Source organism: Myiozetetes cayanensis, unplaced genomic scaffold (assembly GCF_022539395.1).
Source record: "Myiozetetes cayanensis isolate MyiCay16 unplaced genomic scaffold, myiCay2020 scf5-8, whole genome shotgun sequence".
Classification (NCBI taxonomy): Eukaryota; Metazoa; Chordata; class Aves; order Passeriformes; family Tyrannidae; genus Myiozetetes; species Myiozetetes cayanensis.
The window spans coordinates 44,850,884-44,876,943 of NW_026087742.1; the positions used below are offsets into that span (position 1 = coordinate 44,850,884).

The following is a 26,060-nucleotide window of genomic DNA, read 5'->3' on the forward strand; positions in this document are numbered from 1 at the left end:
GAAGATTTCCTGCAGTTTCCCCACTGGGAAAATTCCCTGGTTTTCCACTGAAACCATATACTGGAGAACAAGGTCCCCATGTTGTGCCTTTCCCACCTACTCTCTCCCCAGTAAGTCCGTTCCAGCAATCTGTTGCATTCTTCTTCCTGTTTTCCAGTGTGTCACTAATGCATCAAATCTTAACTCCAAAGTACTAAAAAAAATTATTTGCGTATTTGGATGATAAAAGGGAATAGCAACTTGTAGTAACTTGATAACTCTAAAGAAGTAGATTGATAGTTCTTGATAATCAGTTCACAGAATTCAGTCCCCAAACTATTATGTGTTGTTGGGTGAAGTGTTTTTCTTTGCAGCTTGTCAGTGGTATTAGGTGTTCTTTTGCAAATGAATGGAAATAATTTCTTCAAACAGCTAAATCTGGGATAAAAAACTAACCATAACAGTATTCCTTGTGTAGTGAAATATCATGCACATCTGCAGAGTTGTTGAACTTTTCCGACAGTTTAAGAACTGTTAGGACTGGAGCGGATCGAGTTTCTGAAATTCTTAGTGGCTAAGCAACGTTTCATGCCTAGCTGATGGTCATTAACTAGCTCTGGTTTATTTGGTAACAGAAATTCTAAGCCTTTGAAGATCGGTGCACTCTCTTCGGCAATTAACTTTGTTCACCTTAGCTATGAACCTTAATATCAAAGTGCTTCTTTGCTGTTTTTGTAACTGAGTAAGTGCCTTTATACTTCACTTGTCCCAGTTTCTGCACTTTCACATGACTGACCTAATTAAAAAACAGACAGCTCAATAATTCTACCATAAGCTAGTAATAATGAAACTGTGGGAGTCCTTGAAGCCCTTTATCATTCAAATACACAGTGGTTTCATGAATAAAGTGGATGACTAAGTATTACTTATAAAAGTAAGGGAGATTATTAGCAGTGGAAAACACATTTGAACTTGCTGAAAGGATGGCTTTTGTCTCAAGAAAGACCTACTCTCGGTAATAATTATTCTAGTTCTTCATTTTATCTGAGCATTTTCTTCTTGTTCAGGCTTTCTATGACTGAATAGCTTGCTACTGCTTGTTAATCCCTACAGGAATGCGGCTTTGGATATGGGGAGGATGCACAGTGCATGACATGCAGGCCAAACAGATTCAAGGAAGACTGGGGCTTTCAGAAGTGCAAGCCTTGTCTGGATTGTGCATTAGTTAACCGGTTTCAGAAGGCCAACTGTTCTGCCACCAGCAATGCACTATGTGGAGACTGTTTACCAGGGTAAGCCCATTTCTGAGGATGAGACTTGAACAAATTCAAAACTAATTTGCATTAAAATTGCTTTTTCATGTTTTCCAGATAAATGATTGTATCCTCTGCATGTGTGTGAAGGTCCTAGGTTCTAATCTTGGCCTTGCCAACAATTTCCTGTATTATCTGAGCATTTAATTTCAGAATTGAAGTCTTAATTGTCTCATCTATAAAAATGGTTGGATAATTATCTACTTGGTCTATGAGAGTATTGTCTATACAGCACCTGAGCAAAATACATCAAAACATTAAGTTTTACTGGTGTCTTACTTCATTGTTATAAAGAATTAAATATTTGTAAACATGCACAATTACCTTCTTGAAAACTGATCACATTATTTGCTTGGTTTTAATTCCCCTCCTTAAGTCAATGCTTAATAATTCTCATGCACAAATGTTCTTAGGTCAAAAGCAGCAGCTGTGGTTTATGTGCATGAATTTCCTTCACCATGTTGATAAATTCTTAGAGCATGATCCTGGCTGAATTGTTGTCCAGTCATCCCATATCTCTGTTGCTAATCTTCTCTGTTCGTAGTATGAAATGTTAAGATCTCTAAAGGCCATTCTTTACATTGTGGCCAAGTTCTGATATTACAAAGACTTGCCATGAATCTGTAAAAAGGCATTTCTGCTGCATTTTTAACTATTGACTGGTAGTTTAATTGATGGGAGTAGTTTATGAGAACTCATTTGCAATAATAACAACCTTTGTATTTTCAGCATATATATTTCAGACATGCTTAAAAGTTCATATATTTGTTTTATATATATATATATGCATCTGTTTAATTTAATTATTAAATACTAGCTATCTAATACCTGAATAGTGTTAAAGCTCCTTCTGTTATTCTTTCTTAAGCCGGAATTGAGGTCTTTTCATTTAAAAACACTTAGTAATACTTTGGTAACTAATGTTAGTTTAAGTCACTGTATAAGAAGGTGTAGCCTCAGGCATCAGATGTTACTCTCAACTGCTTTCCCAGGAGCTGGGATGCTTCTCAGTATCCTGGTCTAGAATGCGTTCTAGATACGTGTGTTGAGTGTGTATTAAAATGAGTGCTCTTTCCACAACTTGCATTTACTGGCAACTAAGTTGGAAACGTGAGGAGGGAGGGAGTCATTCATGGCAAGGGTAGTCACAGGTCATCTAGTCTGGAGATTTTGGGTAACGGAACTGTAGAACACACCACTGCTTGTACTTGTCCTTCAGTTTAGATGCTGGCTAAGCAAATGGAAGATAGAACTAGCCAAACCAAATGGTGTAGCTAATGTTTTACCTCTCAGCAATCATATTTATTTCTGTTTTGCATGGGTTTCCGACATGCCATTCTGTATTGTTCACCTTCAAAACACCACAGTGAGCATGTCAGCTAAAAACAAATATTAACACATTTCATTCAGAGTAAAAGATCACAGAGACCCCCTTCAGTCTTGCAGCCTATGGATCTGTTTCTGTTCGCATTGTTAAAGCATGGGCTTCTTGAGCAGATTGAAAGCTGTTTAACTGATACAGACTTCATACTTTAATGGCATTTGTAGTGTTAGTAATATAACATCACTAGAGTTAGTACCTTTTATTTAATGTGCCACTGCCACTACAGAAACACTTAATTTATGTACTTATGTTGAAGAGGCCACAGCTGCTGATTCTACCTTAGTACTAGTGACTGGTTGAAAGACAGACAGACCTACTATAGATAAGTTCCTTAGGGGATATCATACATACAGATTTGAAATATCACACTCTTAAATTTTGGGGTTTTATTTGCTGCTACTCTTGTTCCCTGCTTTAGGAATATACGGTTTTGCCAATCACTGTAGTCAGTAAGCTCTTCAAACATAAACTCAGTAATAAAGTTCTTGGAGGGTCTTTAGAATAAAGAGTCACTGACATCTGGTCCATGATATATTGCTAGTGGTGATAATTACCTTTAATATCTTGTTTAGTTTAGGAGAATTATATAGATTAAACAGTTCCCTTTTATTTTTTAGATGTGTAAGTAAGCTTTCATAAGATGAGTTTCTTCATACATGTCATGTATGTTGTGGTCTATGTGGAATAATAATATTGGATATTGATTTCTGTCTGAAATCTCCAGAGTTGTTTATTTCTTCTGTAAACATAAGATTATAGTGACTATGCATTTGGACTAACAGAATTAGATTTTTCCTAAGTTTACTTTAGATCTGCTGTTGTACTATTAATTAGTATCTACTGTATTTTGTTTACTTTTATTTTCTTCTATTTCCTAATAACTTGCACAGATTGACAAAATTTGCAAGTATAGAACACTTTGTTAAAACACCTGATTAATTTTGTGGGAAAAAATAACTGGTTTTTTGATTAACTGGGTTTTTCTTTTTATTCTTTGTCTTCTAGATTTTATAGGAAGACTAAGCTTGGAGGCTTTCAAGACATGGAATGTGTTCCTTGTGGTGATCCTCCTCCTCCCTATGAGCCTCACTGTAAGTGCTGGTTTTGCTTTAGAGTGTTTTCTCTTAACTTCGAAGCCTGGGAAAGAAAATAACAGTCACAGTTATGAATCCTTTTAAAAATTCATTTTTTTGGTAGGAAATGATTTTGTTAAAACATTTCAACAGGTCCAATACTATCATTGAGAAGTTCCCTGAAATGACCAGTTGCTTATGGAATAAACATTTCTGTCATAGTCCATATTCAGGGAGTCTTGACTCTACTTCTGATGTGGTCACATTAATTTTTTAATTTCTGTTTTTTGTTAATGCCAAAAGAAAGGCAATTTTCCCAGACCCTCTGCCTACTATCAGGTAGGCCTCAGCAACTGTGAATCCTTTCCTGACACCCCAGAAGGGTAATTTGTTGATACCTTTAAAAATAACCTTTCTACTAAGGTTACAATGAGAGAGAACAATATAGATAAATATCTTTATCCTGCTATATACCTGAAGAAGTAATTGGTTTCTCTATTTGTTTTTTTGCCAATGAGAGAATTAGAATATCTTCAAAAGGCAAGAACCTCTTTATTGTGCAACAGAAACCTTGTTGCTACTTTTCCTAAGACTACTGATGGTGTACATCCCATCAAGTATATAATTCAATGAAAAAATGACTTGTACTTTTTGTATTTATTGCTGTCTACTTTATAATATGAAAAATAAATATGATTCAACAAAATCATGTGGAAAACCTTGGCTTTACTTGTTTGTTTCTGTAACTGAGTAGTTATGTTTTAGGAGTTTTTTCCCCTATTTGAAACAACAACCATTGTTTATAGAAAGAATAAATTGTCATGTTCATGAAATACTTCATGCTACTTTAATAAAAACACACTGTTTCTTATAAATATATTTTCCTTTTTTTAATTGTGTAAAATTAAGATAGAACCAAGAATATAGAACTGTGCATTAAAATCATACATTTCAGTAGTTTTATATTGTATTAACTTCAATGAAATAAGGATTCTTCAGCATTTCATATATTGCTTAATCTTTTTCGAATGAGCCAGATTTCCTTCTTCTGCTTCCATTCAAGTTTTAGTGCCTTTTGGGTAATAAACCTATAAAACTTGATTTTTCAGACAGAATCTTTAATGAAAACTCAATTATTCTAATTCACAGGTATATAATGAAATTCACTCAAACCATAAGAGAAATTGACAGGAAACCACATTTATAAAAACTTGTAGTATTAAAGATTGCAACATTCAAAACCAGTAAATCAGATTTCTGTAAAAAGACTAAGTCAAATAAGTTCCAATGTTTTCAGAAGACACTCCTGCCCATGTACAACACAAGCCTTGAAAGTAAATTCAAAAATGTTCTGCTATTTTTGAAGTGCAGACAACATGATACCTTAATAATGTTTAGAAAGTACGTTCTTCCTAGCAAACACTGTCAGGTTTGATGCAAAGAATGAAATGGTGATCTTGACTTCTGGAGCAAATCATTTCAAATTTGATGAGTTGCAGAAGGTATTTCTAGACAGAGTTTGAACCCAAACAGACCATTTCTTATATACATGTATTTTGATTCCTTCAATTGGGCAAATTAAATATTATCCCCTTCATCTGTTTTCACTCTTTTTATCTACAAATAAAGTTAGTGAAATCTAAAGTGCAGCAGTTTTTCTCTCATCTAGGATCTCTAATTCATAAATTCCTTTTATACATTTTTTTCTCTTTTTTGTTTGTTCCCTTTTTCTAAGAAAGTATGTTCTTCAAACATGAATTCTGTTGTCTGGCACAATTAAAGATAGGGAAGAAGAAATTACCTCCCTTTACTCTGCTTTGACTGTAGTTAGTGACTCGTGTCTATTTCATATTTTTTAAAATCACAAATTACTATTTTTTTAAAAGTGATGAAAGTCTTTTGAAATAACTCAGAATTGTTTAGTTTATAGTGATTTGGCTTCTGTAATTAAGCCTAAGCTTGGATCCTAAACTGAGCCATTAGGAAGCTATTACTAATTTTAAATGGGCAAGAGGCAACTCCATGGAGAAGAGCATTTTCTCTGGCACAAGCTGCAGTGGTAAATTCAGATAAGAGATGTTTTTGTTCCCTGCTCTCATGGATGTGACAAAACCATTGACTAAGTAGCAGAAGTGGTAACAGCAAAGTTGTGAGAATTGGCAAGTATTTCTAGCTTTTATAGAAGAGATAATAAGAAGTTTGAAATCACCAAAATGTTTGTTATTTCCATACTAACAATTCTTTAAAATCCTAAATAATGGAAGTCTTACCATGAAGTACAGTTACTATCTGTCACTGTGGCTTTCAGAAAGCTTTTTTGGAATTTGTGTATTGGTTCTTCAGGCCTCTGACATAAGCTGCCTCAATGTACATGCCTTTCTTAGAACAGCCTAGGTAGTTTTTCCTACAGTAGTAGCTAAGTGAACTGAAATCCTTTAGAGTTTTACTTAACATCAAATAGAGGAAAATTTAAGACCAAGTCAAGAGCATGATTCTGTAAGGAAGTATAAATAACAGTGTGTGAGGGCAAACTTCTCCCACTTAATGCTGCAAATGTTTGCAGTTTATTTCAATAATGAATATATTTTGTTAGTTATGTCTGTGTTACTCGAAGTTAAATGGAGACAGACCATTAGTGTGTGGGACAAGTTCTCCATGAACAGAGAACTAAGTTCTAATTCTCTGCCTTTCTTATCCTTCTCTCTTTCCACTGCGAAACAGAAAGTCAAATATTAGTGCAGCTAACTCTTGTATTACAGATGAAAAGGAAAAGTTTAAATGTCCTATTTCAATGAATTAATTGTCCTGCGAGGTGTGTGGCAATCTTTTGTTTGCTTAAGAACGTTACCATAAAGGCACAAAAGCTCACAGACCCCTACCTGGACTACAGGTTCATGTTAAAGCTGAGGCATGGATAGAGTTCTTTCTAGTAGCAGTTGATTATTACCTGGTTAGCTATAAATCTAAATACTTGCTTTTATCTTCTTTCAGTAGACATTTTAAAACAGATCTGGTTTAAATATTTACTCATGAAAAAATGAGTTTGTGAATTGCTAGAGGCAAAGTTGAAAGGATTCTATAATGAACAAGTAAAGAGAGTATTAGAGGCCAGGAGAATTGCTATCACCTTTGTGTAAACTTTAAAGGGGACACAATGACTTATGTGTGTTTTTAGGATGTCAGAAAATTAAATACACAGTGATATAGTTATACTTTAATTTACTTAGTTCAGGTAAATAAACTGTAAATACCAATCCTATGTACAGGGTCAGCATCATTTCATTAGAAATGAAAACATATTTTTAAACTTACTATTTATGATCACTTTGTAAACTGAAGATGTTTTTCTCACTTGAAGACATTGTTTTTCTCCACTGAATGACAGTAAAGGATTCCTTGGAATTGGGAATTAGAGTGAAAACCTAATCAATCAAAGATGTAATTTCTGGAATAGAGGGTAGCATAGACTGTCCAAAAGTGGTGAAACAATGATGTAGATATAGGTAAATGATTCTTTTTTCTCAGCACCAATTTATGTTTGCAGAGTTCACTCTCCTGTCTGCTCAGGCCAGTGTTGTGCTTTCTCAGTGGTTATGCTTAAACTGTTAATGCAGCTCTTAAGTAAACTAGATGGTGAATCTCTCTGATAGAAAAAGAATCAGAATAACCCCATTTTTAAGGTTATGTTTAAATTTAATGAGTTTGTTAACCTCAGAATGCTTGTGGTGGCACAAGTTGAGGAGAGATGAGGGAATAGTTCAAGTAAGGACCAGAAGATTTTCCAAAAATTACCATTGTTTTCTTAGAACTAGCATTATGTTTTCAGCTAGTCTGTCTTAGCAAATAAACAAACAAAAAAAAGGCATTAGAAACCATACTCCTATCATCTTTTGCCCATAAAAAGATGGCGGATTAAAATTAAAGTAATAGAATTTTTTATCAGCTTGGCTATGGCAGCTATTCTTACAAGTGGTTTCTGTTGTATTGTTCAATTCAAAATGCAAAAAAACACCAGAATCACAAGAATTCTTTGGTCTCTGAACAGGCATTCTACTACGCAGAAGAGCCTGTGACACTGAACTTTTTGAGATGTATTTAAAAAACAGTTCCTAGTACTTCCATTCTGGACCAATCATCAGTCAATGGTGTTCCCCTGTTATGTGCAAATTCCGTGTAGAATTTGGCTGTACAAACAGTTAAACTGGAATAAATTGCGAGAATCAAGGAAGTGAGGCAATTAACACCTAGGCACCAAGATAGCATTTTACAGCCAAACTGCCACCTAAAAAACAGACTTGTCCTTTTTTTTTTTCTAATATATTTTTTTACACCATAAAAAATTGCACAGGTAGTCCAGTCAAAATCATTCTTCCTTCTCCAGGACTACTGCTTGTCTTCATGACATTGAGCAAAGAGCATGGGAAGCTGAGAGGGGACAGGATGGGGGAGGGATACTATTCTGTGAAGCTTGGGAAACTAGTCTCTACATGTTCCAGGAAATAAACACATTCTTTGCTTCAATGAAGCAGAAATGTTTTGTTGAATAAGTCACAGCAGTGGAAATATCTGCAGTTTGATTGTAACATTATGTGTGTTTGAAATAACCCGGCACTTGGGTCTAAAGTTGCTGCTTTTTTGCCATGAACCGTATTTTCAGGTATTGATTTTGGTTTCACTTATAAAGAATATCTCAAACTAAAAAATGAACAATTTTTTTACTAAGATGAGGAATAGAAGTAAAGACTATGGCTTGTTGAGGCAAAATGCATAAAGAAGATCATAGTAAAAACATTCCATTTTCGTGTGAGGCATCCATATCTTACCTACTTTGATTTTGTTCCTTTAAGGAATTCCTTTGACACTTGACTGCCTTCACTAAGATTGATCACAAAGCTCCCTTTACAGTTTTCTCCAGTAATTTTTTTATTAGTTAGTTTCTATATGTTTACAGTGTTTTTTCTGAGAATTAAATATAAGTATCCTAAACTGGAACTATGTCTCACTCTTCAAATCTACAAGGTATATTGTTTCACTAATGAAAGTTGCTATTTAAGGGATAAAATCTAGTGGTATTTCCTTCTTCCTGGTGGTAAAAGAAGCTAGTGTAGGAAAAGTTAAGATTATGTGTAAATCTCCTTCTTTACATTTACAGGATTAGAATCTGTGACTTTGTAAACTTTCATGTGAGTGTAATGGGTGTTGGGGGTATGCAAGGACTGTACTTCAGAGCAAAGAAGATAAAAAGCTAAAGATTGCAGTCTGCAGGGTTATAGCATATATTGTTTTGTAAGGGGGAGCTGGAAGCTTGCTGGCTACGTGTGTATTCTGTAAAATACTTTCACCAATGGCAAAAGAGAAAAAATTCCCACTGTCTCGGCTTTGTTGGAGGTTTTCATATGATTTCATTAAACAAAAATATAGCATTTTAACTTGAGCATGATTTTTGGATGACATTCAATTCCACATTAGTTCCACTGTTTTCATAGTGGAATTTTAATTTATTTGTATCACTTTCTTCTTTCTGTTTATGGAATTTTATGATTTGAAAGCCGTTGGACTCCAGATAATGTTTTTCTAGCAATTAAGTTTATCTGTAATTTTTATTTAGTTGCTTTGTACAGTAAACTTTGTATTGCTAATGCAAAGCAACCTTTGAAGGAAGGCTGCTTACGTGCATATGAGGCAACTGGCAGCTGAAAGTATGTAACAAATGAAACTGTTCTTAATTACTTGGTTGTATTCCAACATATATGTGTGTCCACTTTATTTCAGTATTTGTTCTGATTTGGAGTTACATCACAGCATCGCTCATAATACTCTTTGCAATGTTGGACACTGTGATAGAAAGCAGCTGGAATAAATGTTGTATAAACCTTTCACAGAAGTCGTAAGGAGTGACAGCTAATTTAAGTACAGATAACAGCATCACTAGCTTATAAATATCAATACTGTTTTATTACGGAGATGTTAGCTTCCCATTATTTCAACACTGAAATGTACACTTTTGTAAAAACGCAATAAGTCAGTCTGATATTTTCCATATGTGACCTGATGTAACTTCGGGAAGTCTGAAACAAATTTGGCTAGGTGCTTCAGAGAGATGAGAATTACTATTAATGTCTTATAAAGTTTTATTACAATTTTATTTCTTTTACTCATCACAGATCAAAGAGAGTTAACCTGGAAAACCTAAATGTTTTCAATTCCTTGTCCTTGATTATTGTTATAGTTCTGACCCATTGGGGGTCACATATAACTTAGAGACAAACAGCTCCTTTTTTTCCTGTTCTGAATTTGCTTTACACGTTGGGCTCCCCTTTGAAAACAAAAAGTTGAAAACAAAGAAAGGGCAGAATTTTCCTTATTTTAATATCAGAGATGTTCTCACTAAAATGAGTTATAATAGTTCTGAAATACTGCTTAAAGGAGAAGAAATTTAGATTCATTGCATAGTTTAATCATGTTCTAAAACTCTCCCGACTTCCTTTCATCAACTCTTTTTGCCTGTACCTCTCATTTCTGTGCCTATATGTATAGAAGTACTTCATTATGTAGCTGATTATCACTATGTATGTATTACAGTTAGTAGATAGAACTGGTCAGAACTGCTTCCCTCATTTCTATCTACCATCCCCTCTATTCCTCTTAAAAAAAAAAAAAAAAAAAAAAGCCAATCCTATAGAAACCAAAAACCAGAACAAATGTTAAACTTAGACTCTTGTCCACTGTCTTGCACTATCCTTAAATGTTTTGTACTATTCAGTTTACTTTTACAGAGAAAAATTTGTTTTAGCAGAAAGATTGCTAATCACATCTAACTTAATGCTGTGAAACTGTAGGTGTAAGGGCTGTTCCAATGAATTGATTCACTCTTTAGTAACTCTGTAGAACAGAAGTACTCAGTATAGCACGTCTGCTCTGCTATCATTTTGAGTCTACAGTAAAAGGATAGTAAACTGACCAACTTTATCAATTCTAATGAGTGTTTGAAATTTCTTGATCTTCATTGAAAATCTTATAAAAACAGTAAACAGAGTTCTTATTTTGTACCTAGTACCTCAAATCTAACTTAGATTTCTCTGCACAAAGAAATATTTCACTGAGTGAGTTTCAAGTAACGCAGTTGAAGCTACAAACTAAAAGAACTAGACCAGTAGCGAATGCTTTAGAAATACACTTCAATGCAGGTAGCATTAGCCTTATCAAGTATCTAGAGGTACATAAGGCTTAAATATCAAAATAGGCCAAGGATTCTGACTCAAAAATTGCATCACCAACTGTCCTGCTTGACAGCTACCTAACTGTGCAAACACTTATAAGTTCAAGGGACCTACAGGCATTCCTGTGGTCTCCAGGAGTGTTCCACTGATTCTGGGTCCCAGTGACTTGAACACATTACGGCTTTAGTTTAGGCCAAAAGGTCTGTGGTTTACCTACTTTCTCCTTAGTGCCATGGAAGTACATATGCATGGACTGGGCAGGATGGAACTGGAATTTAGGAAGCACCTACAAATCTTTCTGTATCCTTCATTGGTCATCTGAAGACTTTTGCAACACTGAGTAGCTATATGTCCAGTTGGCACTGAAACCATCAGGATCTACATAGCTAATTGGTCTGTCACCTGTTTCTAAACAATCTGTTCTGTGGTGTCTTCTGATGCCAAACTCAGCAGAGCAAGTTGAGATAATGTCTGGGAGTCCTTTCTTTGTTAACTTCTTTGAGTCCAGAATTCGTTCCTTATCATGTGTACTAACTGTGTGTTGGCTTCTTGCCCCTACTCTTTGATTTTTACATCAGAAGTAGGTCTCTGTCACAGGTAGGTTCCCAGCACTGTGTGTGTTTAGCACTGAAGGGTCCATGCCTATTTGCGATCCTGGTTTCATGCCTTCTCAAATTAATAAGTCACAATACAGCTCAGTTGTTCTAAGGTATCTTGTTGAGATAATTACATTGTTCATAATTATCACGTTCACAGTGTGACCATGGTTAAGTAATAAATTTCAATTTGATACTCATAGCTTTTTAAAATGAGGGGAAAGCATATCTTCTATCTTTGATATTTGGATATGCTGATGGAAGTATACTGGAAGTATACCAGTAAGACACTGTTTTCTTGAGTAGAAACTGTTCAAATAGTTAAGAATATGAGTTCTGTTTTAGAAGTAAAGCTCAAGCTACAAATTAGTGAATTTCCATTTAAACTGTTATCTGACTAATCAACCAAACTTTCCTCACTACTTCCTGCTTTATGTGTATGAAGTACAGGTGACTGGGTCAGACTTTCTATTTCAATTATTCTGCTCTTTAATCTCAAATAATGGGCAGTCCACTGTTTTGCTTGTCGCTACTTTTGTATTATTAGATGCGATGAGACTGACCCGGCAGATCCTAAATGGTTGCATTAGCACCACTGTTGACAACATCCAGTGAAAATTTTAAAAGCTTAATATGACTCTGCAAAGGCTGTGCGAATTTTAGCAAAAATGAACGCATATCAAAAAAAGGAAGAAAAATGTAAACAGACAAAAAGTTTACCTCTCATCTTTTTTTTCTCTTTTTCTCTCTTGCCATAAAAAGTATGATCAACAGGAATAAAGATATGCCATAGTTTTCTAGAGGCTGTTTTACGAGTAATGGGGTGAAACTTTGTAATTGCAAATTCAGTGGAGCATCAGGAACAGATTTTAAAATATAATTTATTGAACTGAAAAAGTTTAATGTAGTGCTTCATGCAATATGATGAGTGATCCTCTACCTCAGGGAATGAATCTGCACAAAAGAATCACTAAAAGGCATTTTGCTGTATTAACTGGTGTGGGTTTAGTTCCATTTAATTCAGAAAAGTATTTTCTTTTTGTCTTTTCTTGATTATATTCATATTCATACTTCTAAAATGAAAATATTTTTGGTGTAAAAAGACCAAATATCCTTGAAATACAAATAAATATTTCTGTGGCATATGCAAGACCAAGGTATGGTTCAGTAACAAAGCCAAACAAAATTTGGATTTTAATGCATGTCTTGGTACTGTTTCTTTCTGAAGGCTTTACAGAAGTATGTACTTTGAACACTCCTTTTCAGTGTGTCATTTTTCAAGAAAATTGTTAAACCTTTTGTTTTACTACGTATGGTAATTATAGTATGCGACTTCTCTTTTGAAAAAATGTGGTTAGATTGATTTCACACAGGTTTCTGTAATTAAGGCTGTGTGAGATGGATTGTTACACATTCTTCTGGATCAACATCTAGGTAGAAAGTTCCAAAGGGAAGAGGCCTTTGTATGTGAAATCTCTCTGATTGAGTTGGTACTCAATGGAAGAAGGAAGCCTGAACTGATACACCAAGAGTGAAAATTAACTATCCTATAGTAAATATTGTAACCTCACTTTGTCCTGGTAAAAAGTGAAGATTATGGTTTTTTACGAAGATGTAAAAATAATACTCTTTCCTTCGATTCAAAAGCAATCATATATATACATTTTATGCAAAAGACTGTTAGTGCTACTAAGTGGTAAATAAGGAGATGAAATACACATTTTCATCTTACCATGCCAGTTAAGATATTGGTACTTTATAAAGATACAGAGTTTACTGTCTTTCTGATGTTTTCTGACTCATGAAGATGACTACTTCAGTTGCTAGCTGACTAATAAAGGAATGCTGTAGCTCCTGCAACAGAGGAAAAATACCAAACAAAAAACCCTAGTTCTTTCCTAGTCCTTTCCTGCTGTTAATTTGTGCTAGCTTGTGATGTAACAGAAGTTGCATGCTGCCATAAGGTTTTCTCTTCCAAAACTGGTGAGCTGGTGTCCCACACTTGTGCTGATTGACCCTCACAGACATTCCTGAGGTTATAAGAGGCTATCGATAGCAAGTGTGTTCTTGCTGAGAGTCAAAACATCTCCTGTCATTCTACATCCCTGTCATTGAAGTTCTAGACTTATCTGGATTGAGCTGAGTTGGGTTTGTTGATTGAACACCTATCAAAGCATTTGGTAGTTGTCATTGAGCATGTAGATCATTTTCTTAATGCCTGCATCATACTGATCTCTGGATCTGTAAAAGAATTTTCCTTCCTAGCACGTTGAGCATTCTTTGGAGGGAAACTGCTTTTTCCTTCCTGGCCACAGAGGCCGGATTTCTGAGAGCAGGAAATTTGTCTTCCATTGCTTTTAACTGTAACACATTTGAAGCGTGCTTAATGTTACCAGTGGCCCATAGGTGTGATTTTTTTTGGCAATTTCAGATTGTTAAATTTAAGTGTTATTGTGAACTTCTTAAGATACATTCTAAGATTAGAATTGTGGGGGGGTTATTTTTTTTCCTAGGTGAACACAGTGTATCCTATGCTGTTGTCATTTATTATCCCTTTTTAATCCTTTTGACCATGATGACTGGTTTCTATTCATGCTGCTCAGACAAAGAGTTTTCTGATTCTACAAAACGAAATGAACTAGTAGTGAAGAGGGAGCGACATTAGTGAACTTACTGAGATAAGAAGGTTGTGGCATAAGCTCCTACCACATTTGTCTACTGCAGAAAATGTAAAGAAAGGAAAAGAATGTAAAACTCCTTATAATTTCTGGACTTTCTAGAAGTGCTCATTTATTATGATTTGAGGAAAGAACAGAAAAATTTGAATACTAGACATTTGAAACTTTGAAAAAATCATCTCCCCTAATATAAAATCTAGATTAGTATTAGCAGTCCCTCCCTCAGTAAGCAATATAAATATTAAATGATTTTCAGAGTGAGTAGATGTAATGTAAATGACTTCCGTCATACAGATGGAAATCATAGAATAAAATAGGAATAGAAATGTCTTCTTTCAATATTATTGTTCATAATCTCTGAAAATGTAATATATAAAATACACATGGTCATAATCCAGTAAAGCTTTAAGTAAATCATATGAAGTTGAGGTGATATTTGACCAAGCTGAATTGCACTGAAAGGCATTGGCTGTCTAGTTTCAGCATGAAAATTGCACACTACTTCTGTATGTAATCTGTTTTTATCAACTAAAGCACGTATTAATGTATTTTGGAGAGAACACAGTAATATATAATTTACAGTGTAAATGTCTTTGCAAATGCATTCCTTGTTCCTCTACAATATAGTGGAAAATGTATAGCTTAAATTGAAAATAGAAACGTCAACTTGTGATTTTTAAAATAAATTGAATCAAACTTTGTTTATTTCAAGAGTTCACATCACAAGCTCCTGCAGCTGATAATAGGAGTTCACATAAGCGGTGCCCATCTGGCTTTCAGAAGGTTGTATCTAATCAGTAACCGGCAACATATAGGACATATTTTGTATCTTTGTTCTAACTCACAGCTGGCAACTCTATCTGCTAATCCGAGTGAAAGCTTCCGTTTGAAATACAAAACTACTTTTGAACTTGCATATCCTTCCCCACAGATGTCTGGAGCCTTGCAGATATGTTTCTTTTATGATTCCTGGTAAATCAGGGAATGAATTGTTGCATTAAGGATGAAGTCAAACAATGAATCCTTAAATATCCATTTTAAGACCATGCTTTATATAAGAAAAGAAAACTGAGAGTGACCAAAAATAATTAATTTTGCATGTTTTTGTGTAGTAAAAATTCACTGTAGAGCTCACTTCTTTATTATGTTAAAAAAAATCTGTAGTATAGAATGATGAAGTAATTGCAGTATTCACTTCTAGTTTGTTCATCTGGAATATGAACAAGCAATTTGCAAGCATATTTAGTTTTGTTTCTTGTCACTGCTAAGTACAGTTGGAAAATGAAATTCTCAACTGCAAATTATGAGAATTTCAACGTGTTTTTTAAACCAGTTTACCATACTTTAACTTCTAGTAGTAACTTGTGCAACCTTTCATCTTATGAGTCAATCCTATAATTAGTATCCTTCTTTGCCAGGGGCATACTGCATGTTTGTTTTAGGTACAGAATGTCTGCAAGAAATTTAACTTAATCATTACTTTTTAATGTAAGAGCTGGTTAGCTCAATTACACTAGATTAAAGTGAACTTGAAATTCCTGAGCTACAGAGAAGGAACTAATCTGTGACCTGTAGTGAATAAGTACTATTTCCTATGGTTTTTTTCATACATGTACTTACTAATGTGGCTAGCTCTTCAGCCCAGGCTTGCAGTGGCTATAAGCAATTATCTGCTTGTTGTATGAAGTGGATTTGCAAGAGTCTTATTTAACTTGCCCATTAGTGTGATCAAAATTATTCCAGGATTGCATGCATTGCAGTAAAGCTGCAAAATGATTTTTTCAGTAAGTTTTTACTTTATTATTCTTAGGGATAATCTGAAAAAAATAAGTAGTGTTTACAGCTTTTCAATATTTTTTTAGATATTTTCTAATTACAGAAGCATTAAACTATTTTAAATACATTAATTTAATAACATGCTTTTAAACTATGTTCAGACTGAAAATATTGGTTTATCTCTCATAATCACTCAGCTAATTCTGGGAATGGTTGCATTAGCACCACTTTAACAGCACTGAGTTTCGGTACCTACAGTATAAATTCATGCTGACTGTTATGGCTTTGGATACAGAGGGTCCAATCTGTGACTGGCATATGAATATAAAATACTGCTAAGCAAATGCAAAGTAGTGTGCAGGGGTTTTTATTCTACTTTGAGCTGGTAGGTACTATTTGACTCAGGGATCTTAGAGATCTTTTCCAACCTTAAGGATTCTGTGACTCTGTGTTGCTTAAACTGTGTTTCACTTAAACTTCTTGTTTTAAAGAAATACAGTAGAAAACAGGAAACCCATCTAGGCTCAAACTTTCCATGCCACCAGCTATCTATTAGGACAATCATTTTCAAGCAAAAGAACGCTGAAATCCCACACCAGAAGACTGGAATGCCTGCAGGACTGGAATGTATTGGAAGGAGGATAAAATGCAATGCAAGAGTTGCACACTAAGGACCTTAGCAGTAATGGCTCATTATAAACCAACACCTCATGAGCTGGAAGCAGCCTTATGGAGGAAAGACCTAATGTACCTACTGATAATTTGTATCCTTCCAATTGTTGTCCTCTGCTTTCCTCACCTTTAATTTTTTTGAGTGATAGGCCTCACACATTCTCACTCTTACTGATTCACTTGTGCTAAAGCAGTGCACTGTCAACCTTGTTTTTTTACAAAGAACACAGAGAAATCTCACATGTTATTTTGGGCAGTGACATGTGCCTTTGAAGTATAGCCTGTCACTGTTTCCTAAAAAGAAGAGCTCTTTGTTACAGCTTTCTTAACTAAAGGGTTGTGTCCACCAGTTTTAGTAAAGTTTCATTTAAGTCCAGTGGTATAATTCTATGTGCATATTACTGAATGTAATTTATAGCTGCCCTATCTGCATGTGGAAATTTAGGATGGAATTAATGCACCCTAATTTGGGCATATAAATGTTAATACTTATCCCTGAAGTTGTCAGACCAAAATCTAAATCAGTGGTGAGAATTAGATACCTCAAGAGTTCAGGCAAGCCAGATAAGGTAAGCTTCAATGACTAACACTAAGTAGTCTTTCAAGCCGTTTCAGAGTAATTACTTCTCTGGAGATTTCTGTTTCTGGCTTTGTTTTAGAAAGAGAGCCTAGGGTGACTAGCTCTGACTTTGTCTTTAGACCTTCAGACTTCTATAGTTAGGAGTTTCATCTAGATGCCAACGAAAACTGCAATTCAACATTGGATGATTGTGTCCGACTCCCTAAAATCTGATCTTTGTCTTATTTTCTTTATTAAATTTAAAAAGGAAAATTACTTTTTAGAGTATAGATACTTTTTTTCAATCCTGCTATATAAATAGAAACACAAATAAAAATTTTATAAGAATACTTTTCTTATTTGTTTGATGAAATGTCTCTTACAAACCAAAACCCATATTCTAAGAAAACTTGATAAAGTCAGAATATGCCAGAATTGAGGCCTGCAACCATAATGAAATTCCCTCATATATAGATAGTTACCGTGATATAGGTTTTATTTACGTTGTTGCATATTATTTCCCACTGGGCCTTTGTTCATTTAAAGCATAGGATAGGCAAAACCTCTAATTCTATGTCTCACTTTATTTGCTACACTATTTTTTATTCCATGCAGAAAGTGAGGTACTAATTACTTCTGGGCTTTTCTGTGGTTCTGTCACTGTAAAGCAGATGTTACAAATTTTGTAGTTGTTATTGACTTTCGTCTTTTCAATTAAAGTGATGTCAGATGCTTAATGTCTGTTAACAAACTGAAACAGAGAAAGTCAAAGGCACCCAAACTCCTTCTTCCTTTCTTGACAAAACCAGAGTAGGATGCTGCCTCCTTGACTGTGGAAGTATATAATGGCTACATCTATGAGGTGTATTCATTGAAGATGAACAATCAAGGGAGGTGTTTAAAAGAAATCAGGCTAATTACACCCCAACAGAGCCTTTCTCCTAACCCTCTTTACCCCTCCCCCTCTCGCCTCGAGAAAGTTCTGAGGTGCAGAAGCAGATGTTTGCTATAGTCAGATGAATCTCACTAATAGAGCTTGACTTTTCAAAGATAACCTTTCAGAGTATCTTCTATATTCTATGACTAATTCCCATTGACTTCTGTTAAAGAGGGGAGATGTTATGTTTTGGATTAAATAATATAACAAAGCAAGGATCTTGTGCGCAGCAACCTTTTGTCCTGTGTAACTTGACTTTATCCCCAAAGCTTTAAGTGGTGAATTAATAACTGCTGTTTATAAGGTGTTATTATTTCTGACGTCAAAGCTACAGCTTTTCCATTTGTAATATAGTTTGCATGTGCATGTTTACTGTTGCACAGCAGGTAACTTTCTCTACAGTAAATCATGACATGAATGACACTTGCAGTAGTACAATAAACTGGGGATATGTGGCCAGCTTCTAAAGGTGTTAAGGCCATATGTTATAAAATTATGACAATTTATATTTAATCCCATGTATTAGATTACTTACCTAAAAAAAGTTTTTAAAAGATGTTGAGATTACAAAGTTGAACATTAAAAGCTTAGAAAATACTAGTAGGGTTGGTTATGCAACTCTTAACATGCATCTTAATTCAGAATCATAATTTAGCTCAGTGGTGTGTAAGTACTATAAAACAATCTTAATTACATAAACATACTCTGTTTTCCATAGTGCAGACTTATTTTCTTCCCAATATGAATTTAAGGTAAATTAGTGATATTTTAACATAATTATAAACAGGAATAACATAAGTGGCGAGCAAGCCTGAGTCTTGTTTGTTTAATTTTGTTGCATTCTACATTTCACATGACTGTTGGCTGTGCAAAGAGGGGTCATTACTACTTCTGCCAAAGCTTTACAACTGGGCAAATTCAACTGGAGAGAAGAAATAAGCTTTTACCAAGCTCAGCTTATAGCCTAGTGGATAAAACAATCTCCGTGAAGGTGGTATAAGGGGCAATTGAATCTCCATCTCAAACTTCTTGGCAAAGAGTTCTTAAGCTTTTTCAGAAGGTAGAAACCCCATCATTACCTCCTCTTTCAAGAGTTGCATCTGAAAGGCATAACAAGCCATACTTGTGATTTCTCCCTCCTTAATTTAATTTTAAAATAAGATCAGAGATTTTTGTTCTGAGAGCTGGGGAGATGGAAGCTGCTCTCTAGCTCTGAGTAATTTTTGGGAAGAGCAAAGCTGAGTATCCTTCTTCAGGTTTTAACGTCTCTAGGCTGATCATGGTAACATGAGGCACTGTGTTACTCATATGACAGCTATTTCAGATTCTATTCCATGTTTAACTTTTTCTTCACACTGTATAGGAAGTATGTGACATAATACAGGCCTGTAGCTTCTCAGATAGATTTGGATTTTAAAATTACAGATTTTAGAGCTTAATTTTTACATACTTACACCCTGTCCCTTTGTCATTTTTCAAAATAGATACCAAAATACAGTGGTATCAGTATTGCATGCACATTGACTTTTAGATTATTCTGAATTATCTGTATTTTATTTCTTATATATTCTCTCAATTTGGAAATAACCATTTTAAAATTTAATGTAATAAATTGTCCAGTGTTGAACACACATGCACACACCTCTTTCTGCATGGAATTTCTAATTCTTGGAAGAATTTCCTTAGCATTTATGTTTTTTATATTCAGTAACAAAAAATGTTAGTATATTAGAGTTTGAAGAGTGGCGATGTCTCCAGCCATCAGGATTTCATTTTCTGTACTGTTATTTCATATTTTAATTGTAGGCAAGGAAGCAACAAGGGAAGGTACTAAAACTTTATTGAATTTTTTTTTTGTAGCCAGTGGAACATCTAGCTCTCTGGACTAGATAAGTTATTTGGCCAATTCAAAGAGTTGTTTTTTGAGCAAAATAAGGAAATGATCCTGCACCTAATTTGATGTTCAAATATAGTATTTTTTCATAATGTATCACTTATTTATATATTTATTTGAATAGACAATTCCTATTGTCTAAAGCTGTAGAAACTTTGTGAGTGAAAATTATCACAGTATACTTTGTTATTTTGATGACAAAATGGGTATCCAGCTTGCAAACAGAAGATAGCTGAGTACTGTTATCTTTACAAAGCATTTTTAAAGTAAGAAAAAAACCATAGTTCTTGAAAATGCACTGCATATGCTATCAGTGATGTTTATTGAAGTCTCTGTCAACAAATTTATGATACAGGCTTGCAGTTGTCATGCAATATTTTGCTCTACTCCCTGGGTGTTTATCACAGCTGAACCAGGACAAAGAAGGAAATAGTTGAGGTACTGTATTCATTTCAGAAATTGTGGGGGTATGTGGCAATTGCAGTTGAAATCCGTACAATGTTCCAGCAGTGCGTAGCTGGAAGAGCATGGATGTTCTGTGCCCGGGGCGGGCGTAGCTAACCCCACCAGCACCTCAGTCGTGGTCACAGGATTGAGCTTTCCACACTGTCATGTTTCATCCATACTGAAAACCAATCCAGGTACCACTCTACAGCCTCATCATACAGCAACTCTGAGATCTTGTTTGAACCTTTTGGAACAGATCTGTAACTTGTATGCAGGGGATTCACGGTGTTCAATTACACTTTCAATTAATAGAAGTAGGTTACTCTCTGTTGGCTAAAGAGACAACCTTCAGACAAAGTTATTCCTGTATTTACATACATGCCACTGTCATTTAACTAGGGAATATACAGTTAGATTCTAAAGGGTATATGGTTTCCCTCTGCTCTCTTAGCAAACAGGTACTGGCAGTAGTTGCCCACTTGAAAATGCTGTGCTTTTAAGCAATGCAACTCCTCTTCTGCCTATGTGGGTAATGTCTTGAATAAGAGTTTAAGAACGGAGAGGGATAGAGTGTGTATACAAGCAGTAACTGTCATCAACAGGCCTAACTGACTCATACTGCATAAGGTGGTTTTTATTCTGTAACTGAGTAGTCCTTAAGATTAAATGGGAATGCACATACAGAATACAAATTGATACTTGCTGCTTTTATTTTCAGTTGAAAAGATAAAACAACTTTCATAGCCTGGGTGGGATGGATGCATTCTATAGTTGGATTTGAACAAGAGAATAGCCCAAAATACCGCGTTCTGTTTTGCAAAAGTTGTCTGAAAAAGAATTCAGTTAAAAGTACAAGTTGGAAGGGTTGTAGGGAAATAGGTTTTCTGTTCTGTATCGTATGTTCTGACCTAAGTTTTAAGTGACATTGATTTAACATATGAAAACACCTGAAAGGGAAGTTGCGTTTTCTGCAAAATTGATACTGGACACTCTCAACAGTCAGAGATGTAAAGCTGGTTTCTAAAAGCAAAAGTCAGAAACACAATTGCTGAAACCACCACAGTCATTAACATCAACATAGGTTTTATGCCACCAGATCATGCTAAGCATTTCCAATTTATGGGGGAGAGATAGTGTCTTCTCACATTAATATCATTTGGGGGTTTGTGGGGGAGAATATGTAGTTCAGCAGTGACACAGATTTTATCCCACTTCCTCTAATTTTTTTTTTTGTTGTTGCTCATGTAGTACTGTTTTCAAATGGCTAAACAGTTCTCAAAGGTGAAAGCTTTGTGTATGAAACAATGTTACTTTTGTTCTCATATGTAGTTTAGATGACTATGGTGTTGCAGAGGCTGTCTGTGTCTTACAAACGTAGTGATGTATATCCAATACTGTGGAGTTCATATATATTTTAAATTCACATACATAGTATAATTGCTTTGCCATTTTAAACATAAAAGGTTGTCAGCAGCTGGACTTTGTGAAAATGCACAGTGCAAGAGAAATGGTCTTGGAAATTAATAAATCAAATTTCAAAGAATTTAGTTTATAAGCATATTTCTCATACTTCCAAACAATAGATAAATACTTGAATAGTCATTTTCTCCCCTAGGGATTTTGGTACATTTTAAAAAAAATAACAAAACCAGCAAAATAAAACAAACCAAAAAAAAGAAGTTGTAAGGCATTAACTTGGAGACTGAAGGCTTTAAAGTTAGCACTTGGAGCACATTTGAAAGATGTGGTTTGACATGATGAACTTTTGGGTGTAAGCCATACACGCAAATAGTTGTCCTTTAACAGATGTTGGGAGACTGTCCTCACTGTTTACCACAGTCTCCAACAGTAATGTTTAATAAAGTTTCTTACCTCCTACTTGAAAGATTAGGAGAAGGGAGGCAATCTGCTGCTTTGTAAAGAATCAGAAATATCAGGGCAACTTTCACTTGATGTTAGTGCTCAGTGATATATATTGCACATGTATTTTATCTATATATACAGATTTTTACATGTAGTATTTGAATGGTCTGTATATAATACATCCTTTTGCTTATTTAGGACTAGGTAGACCTACTGCTTTCTTACTTTTAAATGAACATAAACATCTTTTAAATTTTTTTTTCAAAATGAAGGAATTTCAAAGTAAGTCACGTAGCCTTGCATTTTCTGTGGATCAAGAGCACACACATACAGATAGCCACAGCAATTCAGCTGACAGGCAGGAACTTGTTAAATTATTGTAACTTGAGGGTATGTCTGAGCCTTTAATTCTTGTCAAATTAGGGTTGATACCACTGAGTTTGGCCACTCTATGTAAAGGTAATGGGCTAACAGTTTTTATAATGGGCAAATACTTCTTTCCACTCTCAAGGAGAATACCCATATTCCAAGAACTAACAACTTTTTAACTTTTGCATCTTATTTTCAATCGCCATTGTAACAGATGGCACTCTATCCAATGTTACCATGTTATCACTTTCCTAAGTGCAGTTTGGATTAGCTTTTTTTTTTTTTTTTAATAAACCCTCTTTGGGTTAGCATTGACTTGACATGTTAAGAAAGAAATTCAAACATGTTATTGCACATTTTATCCTCTCCAACTTTGGTAATCATTATATTACTATTTCTTGTATCCATGGAAGAAACATATAATGTCACAAGTTCTGTTTTCAAATGGATGATCTACCACGAAAAGGTTTCTTTTAGGCTTGCTGATTCCAGTAGTGACTGTAACTAATCGTGGTTCTGGGGAAAAAAAAAATCTGAAAAAATAAATATGAAATAAGTGATAAAGGATGTGTTTCTACATTTTGCCCTGTCTCTTGTTGTTTGGTATAATAGGCTGAAAATTCAACTGTTCTGTTTATTGGCAGAATTTACAGTGATACAGCTGGGATTCATATGTTCTGTATTAGCTGAGTGACTGCTATTTAGCCATCTTGGATTAACAGAAACTTAACTTGCTTTTAGAACCACACCTTTGCATATACTGCCATTGCAATGTAATATTGGTTAATTAAGGGGAAAATGTGTATTTAGACTTACTGCTCAAAATTATGCATGAGACAGCTTGATATTTTGGAAAATTCTTAGGCACTGTCACATTTACAGAATATGTTGGAACATATGTATAATATGTACATGCTTTCCAGAATCATAAAACAGTGTCCACCTCCTCCCTCCTTTCTGAATGCATCGCATCCAATTCACAAAGTGCTTAATTGCATATTTAAATTTAATAATGTAATCATTTAATAGATGTAAGTACAAGGTTAAGTTTAAAATGCAACTCCTTGCTGTACTGAAGTGGGACCATTAAGTCTGTGAAAAAAAGATAGAGTTTATGAAAATGCAAACATGTCTGAGTAACACTGAAAACAGAGTTCAGCAATGCCCAACGGGCCACTTCTACAATAGCAATTCACTTCTGAAATGTTGGTCTCTGCAGGGAAGATCACTATCATTATAATTAGAGCTAGACTACAATGGACTGCTCACAGTAGCTATTCCAAAAAGTTCTTTGAAGGTGAAGATGAGTGGTAGGCATTCTCAGGAATAGAAAATTGCTTGCTCAAGTAAAAAGGAAAAAAAATCAACCAAATAAAACAAATCTTAAATAACTAGATGACTAAAATAAATTTAAAATTTATCCATTCTTATTTAAAATAAAATCACTGTATTTCCAGCTTGGATATTACTGCTGGACATTAAATAAACACATAATTTATATTTTCACAGAATAGGTAATATGTAATTATCATTGAAAATAGATACATACTATGAACAAATGAAGAGAGACAAAAATATAGGAGCTTCACCTCCAATGCTATTTTTCTGGTTTTGCTTTCAAAACTGACAGTTCTTTTTTCTGCAAATTATGAAGGCCTGATTACTAAGAACTGTTTAGCCCTCTTAGGTACATTGATACAAATAGGTATATTGCTATGAAAAATCTTTGAAAATGTTCTGATCAGGTTTTTTAATTATCTGGTTTTTAAATACTTGTCCAGGCTGTCTAAAGGCTAGATCAGGCAGTTGGCTAAAATTGAAAACCTGATACCAAAGCACAGTCCTTGGTCTTCACACCAAAACCAGCACGCATTGCTGTATTGAAAGGTTTTTAGATAGATTTACTGCTTTTCACAAATGTCTCTAGACTTTGCATACCATGTAGAAGTTGCTGCAGTCTGCAAAAAATATAAACTTCAAATTACAGCTGCAAGAATCCTAGAAACTGAGGGAAAAGTTTTCTCTGTGGAAGACTGAGGTGCTCCTGCCAAGATCATTCAAGTTATGACAAAAAGATAATGACACTGGTTGTTTTTCTTTAAAATTAACAGTGAGGATCTGGAAAACAGGTCATAGAACTTAACTCTGTGAGTAAACAGGAATTATAGAAGTACCTGAAGAGAAGGATAGGTAATAATTATGTGAGAGGAGAAGTACCTGTGCCAGTGATCAGTCAACCTCACAGTTATAAATGTGTGTCCTGATGTTCAGAGGAACCTTCTGTGTTTCAGTTTGTGCTCATTGCCTCTGGTCTACTGCAAAGGAGTCTAGCACTGTCCTCTTTGCACATTCCCTTCAAGCATTTATACAAATTGATGAGGTTCCCCTGAGTCTTCTCTTATCCAGCCTGAGCTGTCCCAGCTCTCTCAAACTTTGATCACAGGAGAGAGAGTCTTCAGTTCCTGAGTCATTTGTGGCCCTCCATTGCACTTTTTCCAGTTGCTCTGCTCTGTCCAATTTGACAAGTTAAGAGGATATAAAAAATATCTGCTGTACATTTTTTCTTCACACATTTGATGTGACAGTGGAACATAATAGTATATATCACAGGCATTTGGAAATACTCAAGCAGATGTAAATGCAGTAGCATTTTTTTCTCTCCATGTTGAAATCAGGAAATTATCAACTAAACAGTCTTCTGTATAACAGCCTTTATCTGACTTCTTCACTTTTTTATATTGCCCCAGGTACCAGCAACTGTATGATACTATAAGCCACAGAAACTGCTTTTATCTGTTTGGTGGATGTTTTTTTTTTTCAATTTCTGGATTCTTTATTTCTTATAAGTTGATGTTTTCTTTGGAGTTCATGGATCTAAAGACTACGATTAGATTAGTTATAATTACGTTGGTTTTCAAAATGCTTACCTTTTGTCAATCTAGGCATTATAATGAAGCAATATGGTATTGCAAATGCTTTGGTTCTGACGTTTGATGTGTGTAGAGGAAATACCATAATTATCTCAGAAAATTATTCCTGAGTAGTAAAATTGCATTGATTGCACTAAGCAAGCTAGTAAGTTCTCTCCTGCTATTATTAAATTGCAGTCAAGATATCAAAAAATTGTATGTATGCACAATTTGATTAGAGGTTTTGATATACTCTGGCTGACATTTATATCACAATTTGAATTTTCAACTGCATGGACCATTTCTTAGGAAATTATAGTCTTTAGGTTTTAACCAAATATCTTCTGGGGTAAATAGGTGCCTTTAAGTTAGTAAAAATACAGTTTGTGGT

The 26,060-nt window shown here is 34.7% G+C and overlaps 1 protein-coding gene across 3 annotated transcripts in view; it reads left to right on the top strand.

Annotated features, from left to right (window-relative positions):
- TNFRSF19 (TNF receptor superfamily member 19) overlaps nucleotides 1-26,060 on the top strand; it is a 59,179-nt gene that overhangs the window by 22,672 nt on the left and 10,447 nt on the right. For all 3 annotated transcript variants that reach the window (XM_050332094.1, XM_050332091.1, XM_050332092.1), the window contains exons 4-5: nucleotides 1,093-1,271; nucleotides 3,682-3,767. In XM_050332094.1, coding sequence (XP_050188051.1) covers nucleotides 1,093-1,271; nucleotides 3,682-3,767 — 265 coding nt within the window. The remainder of the gene's footprint in view (nucleotides 1-1,092; nucleotides 1,272-3,681; nucleotides 3,768-26,060) is intronic.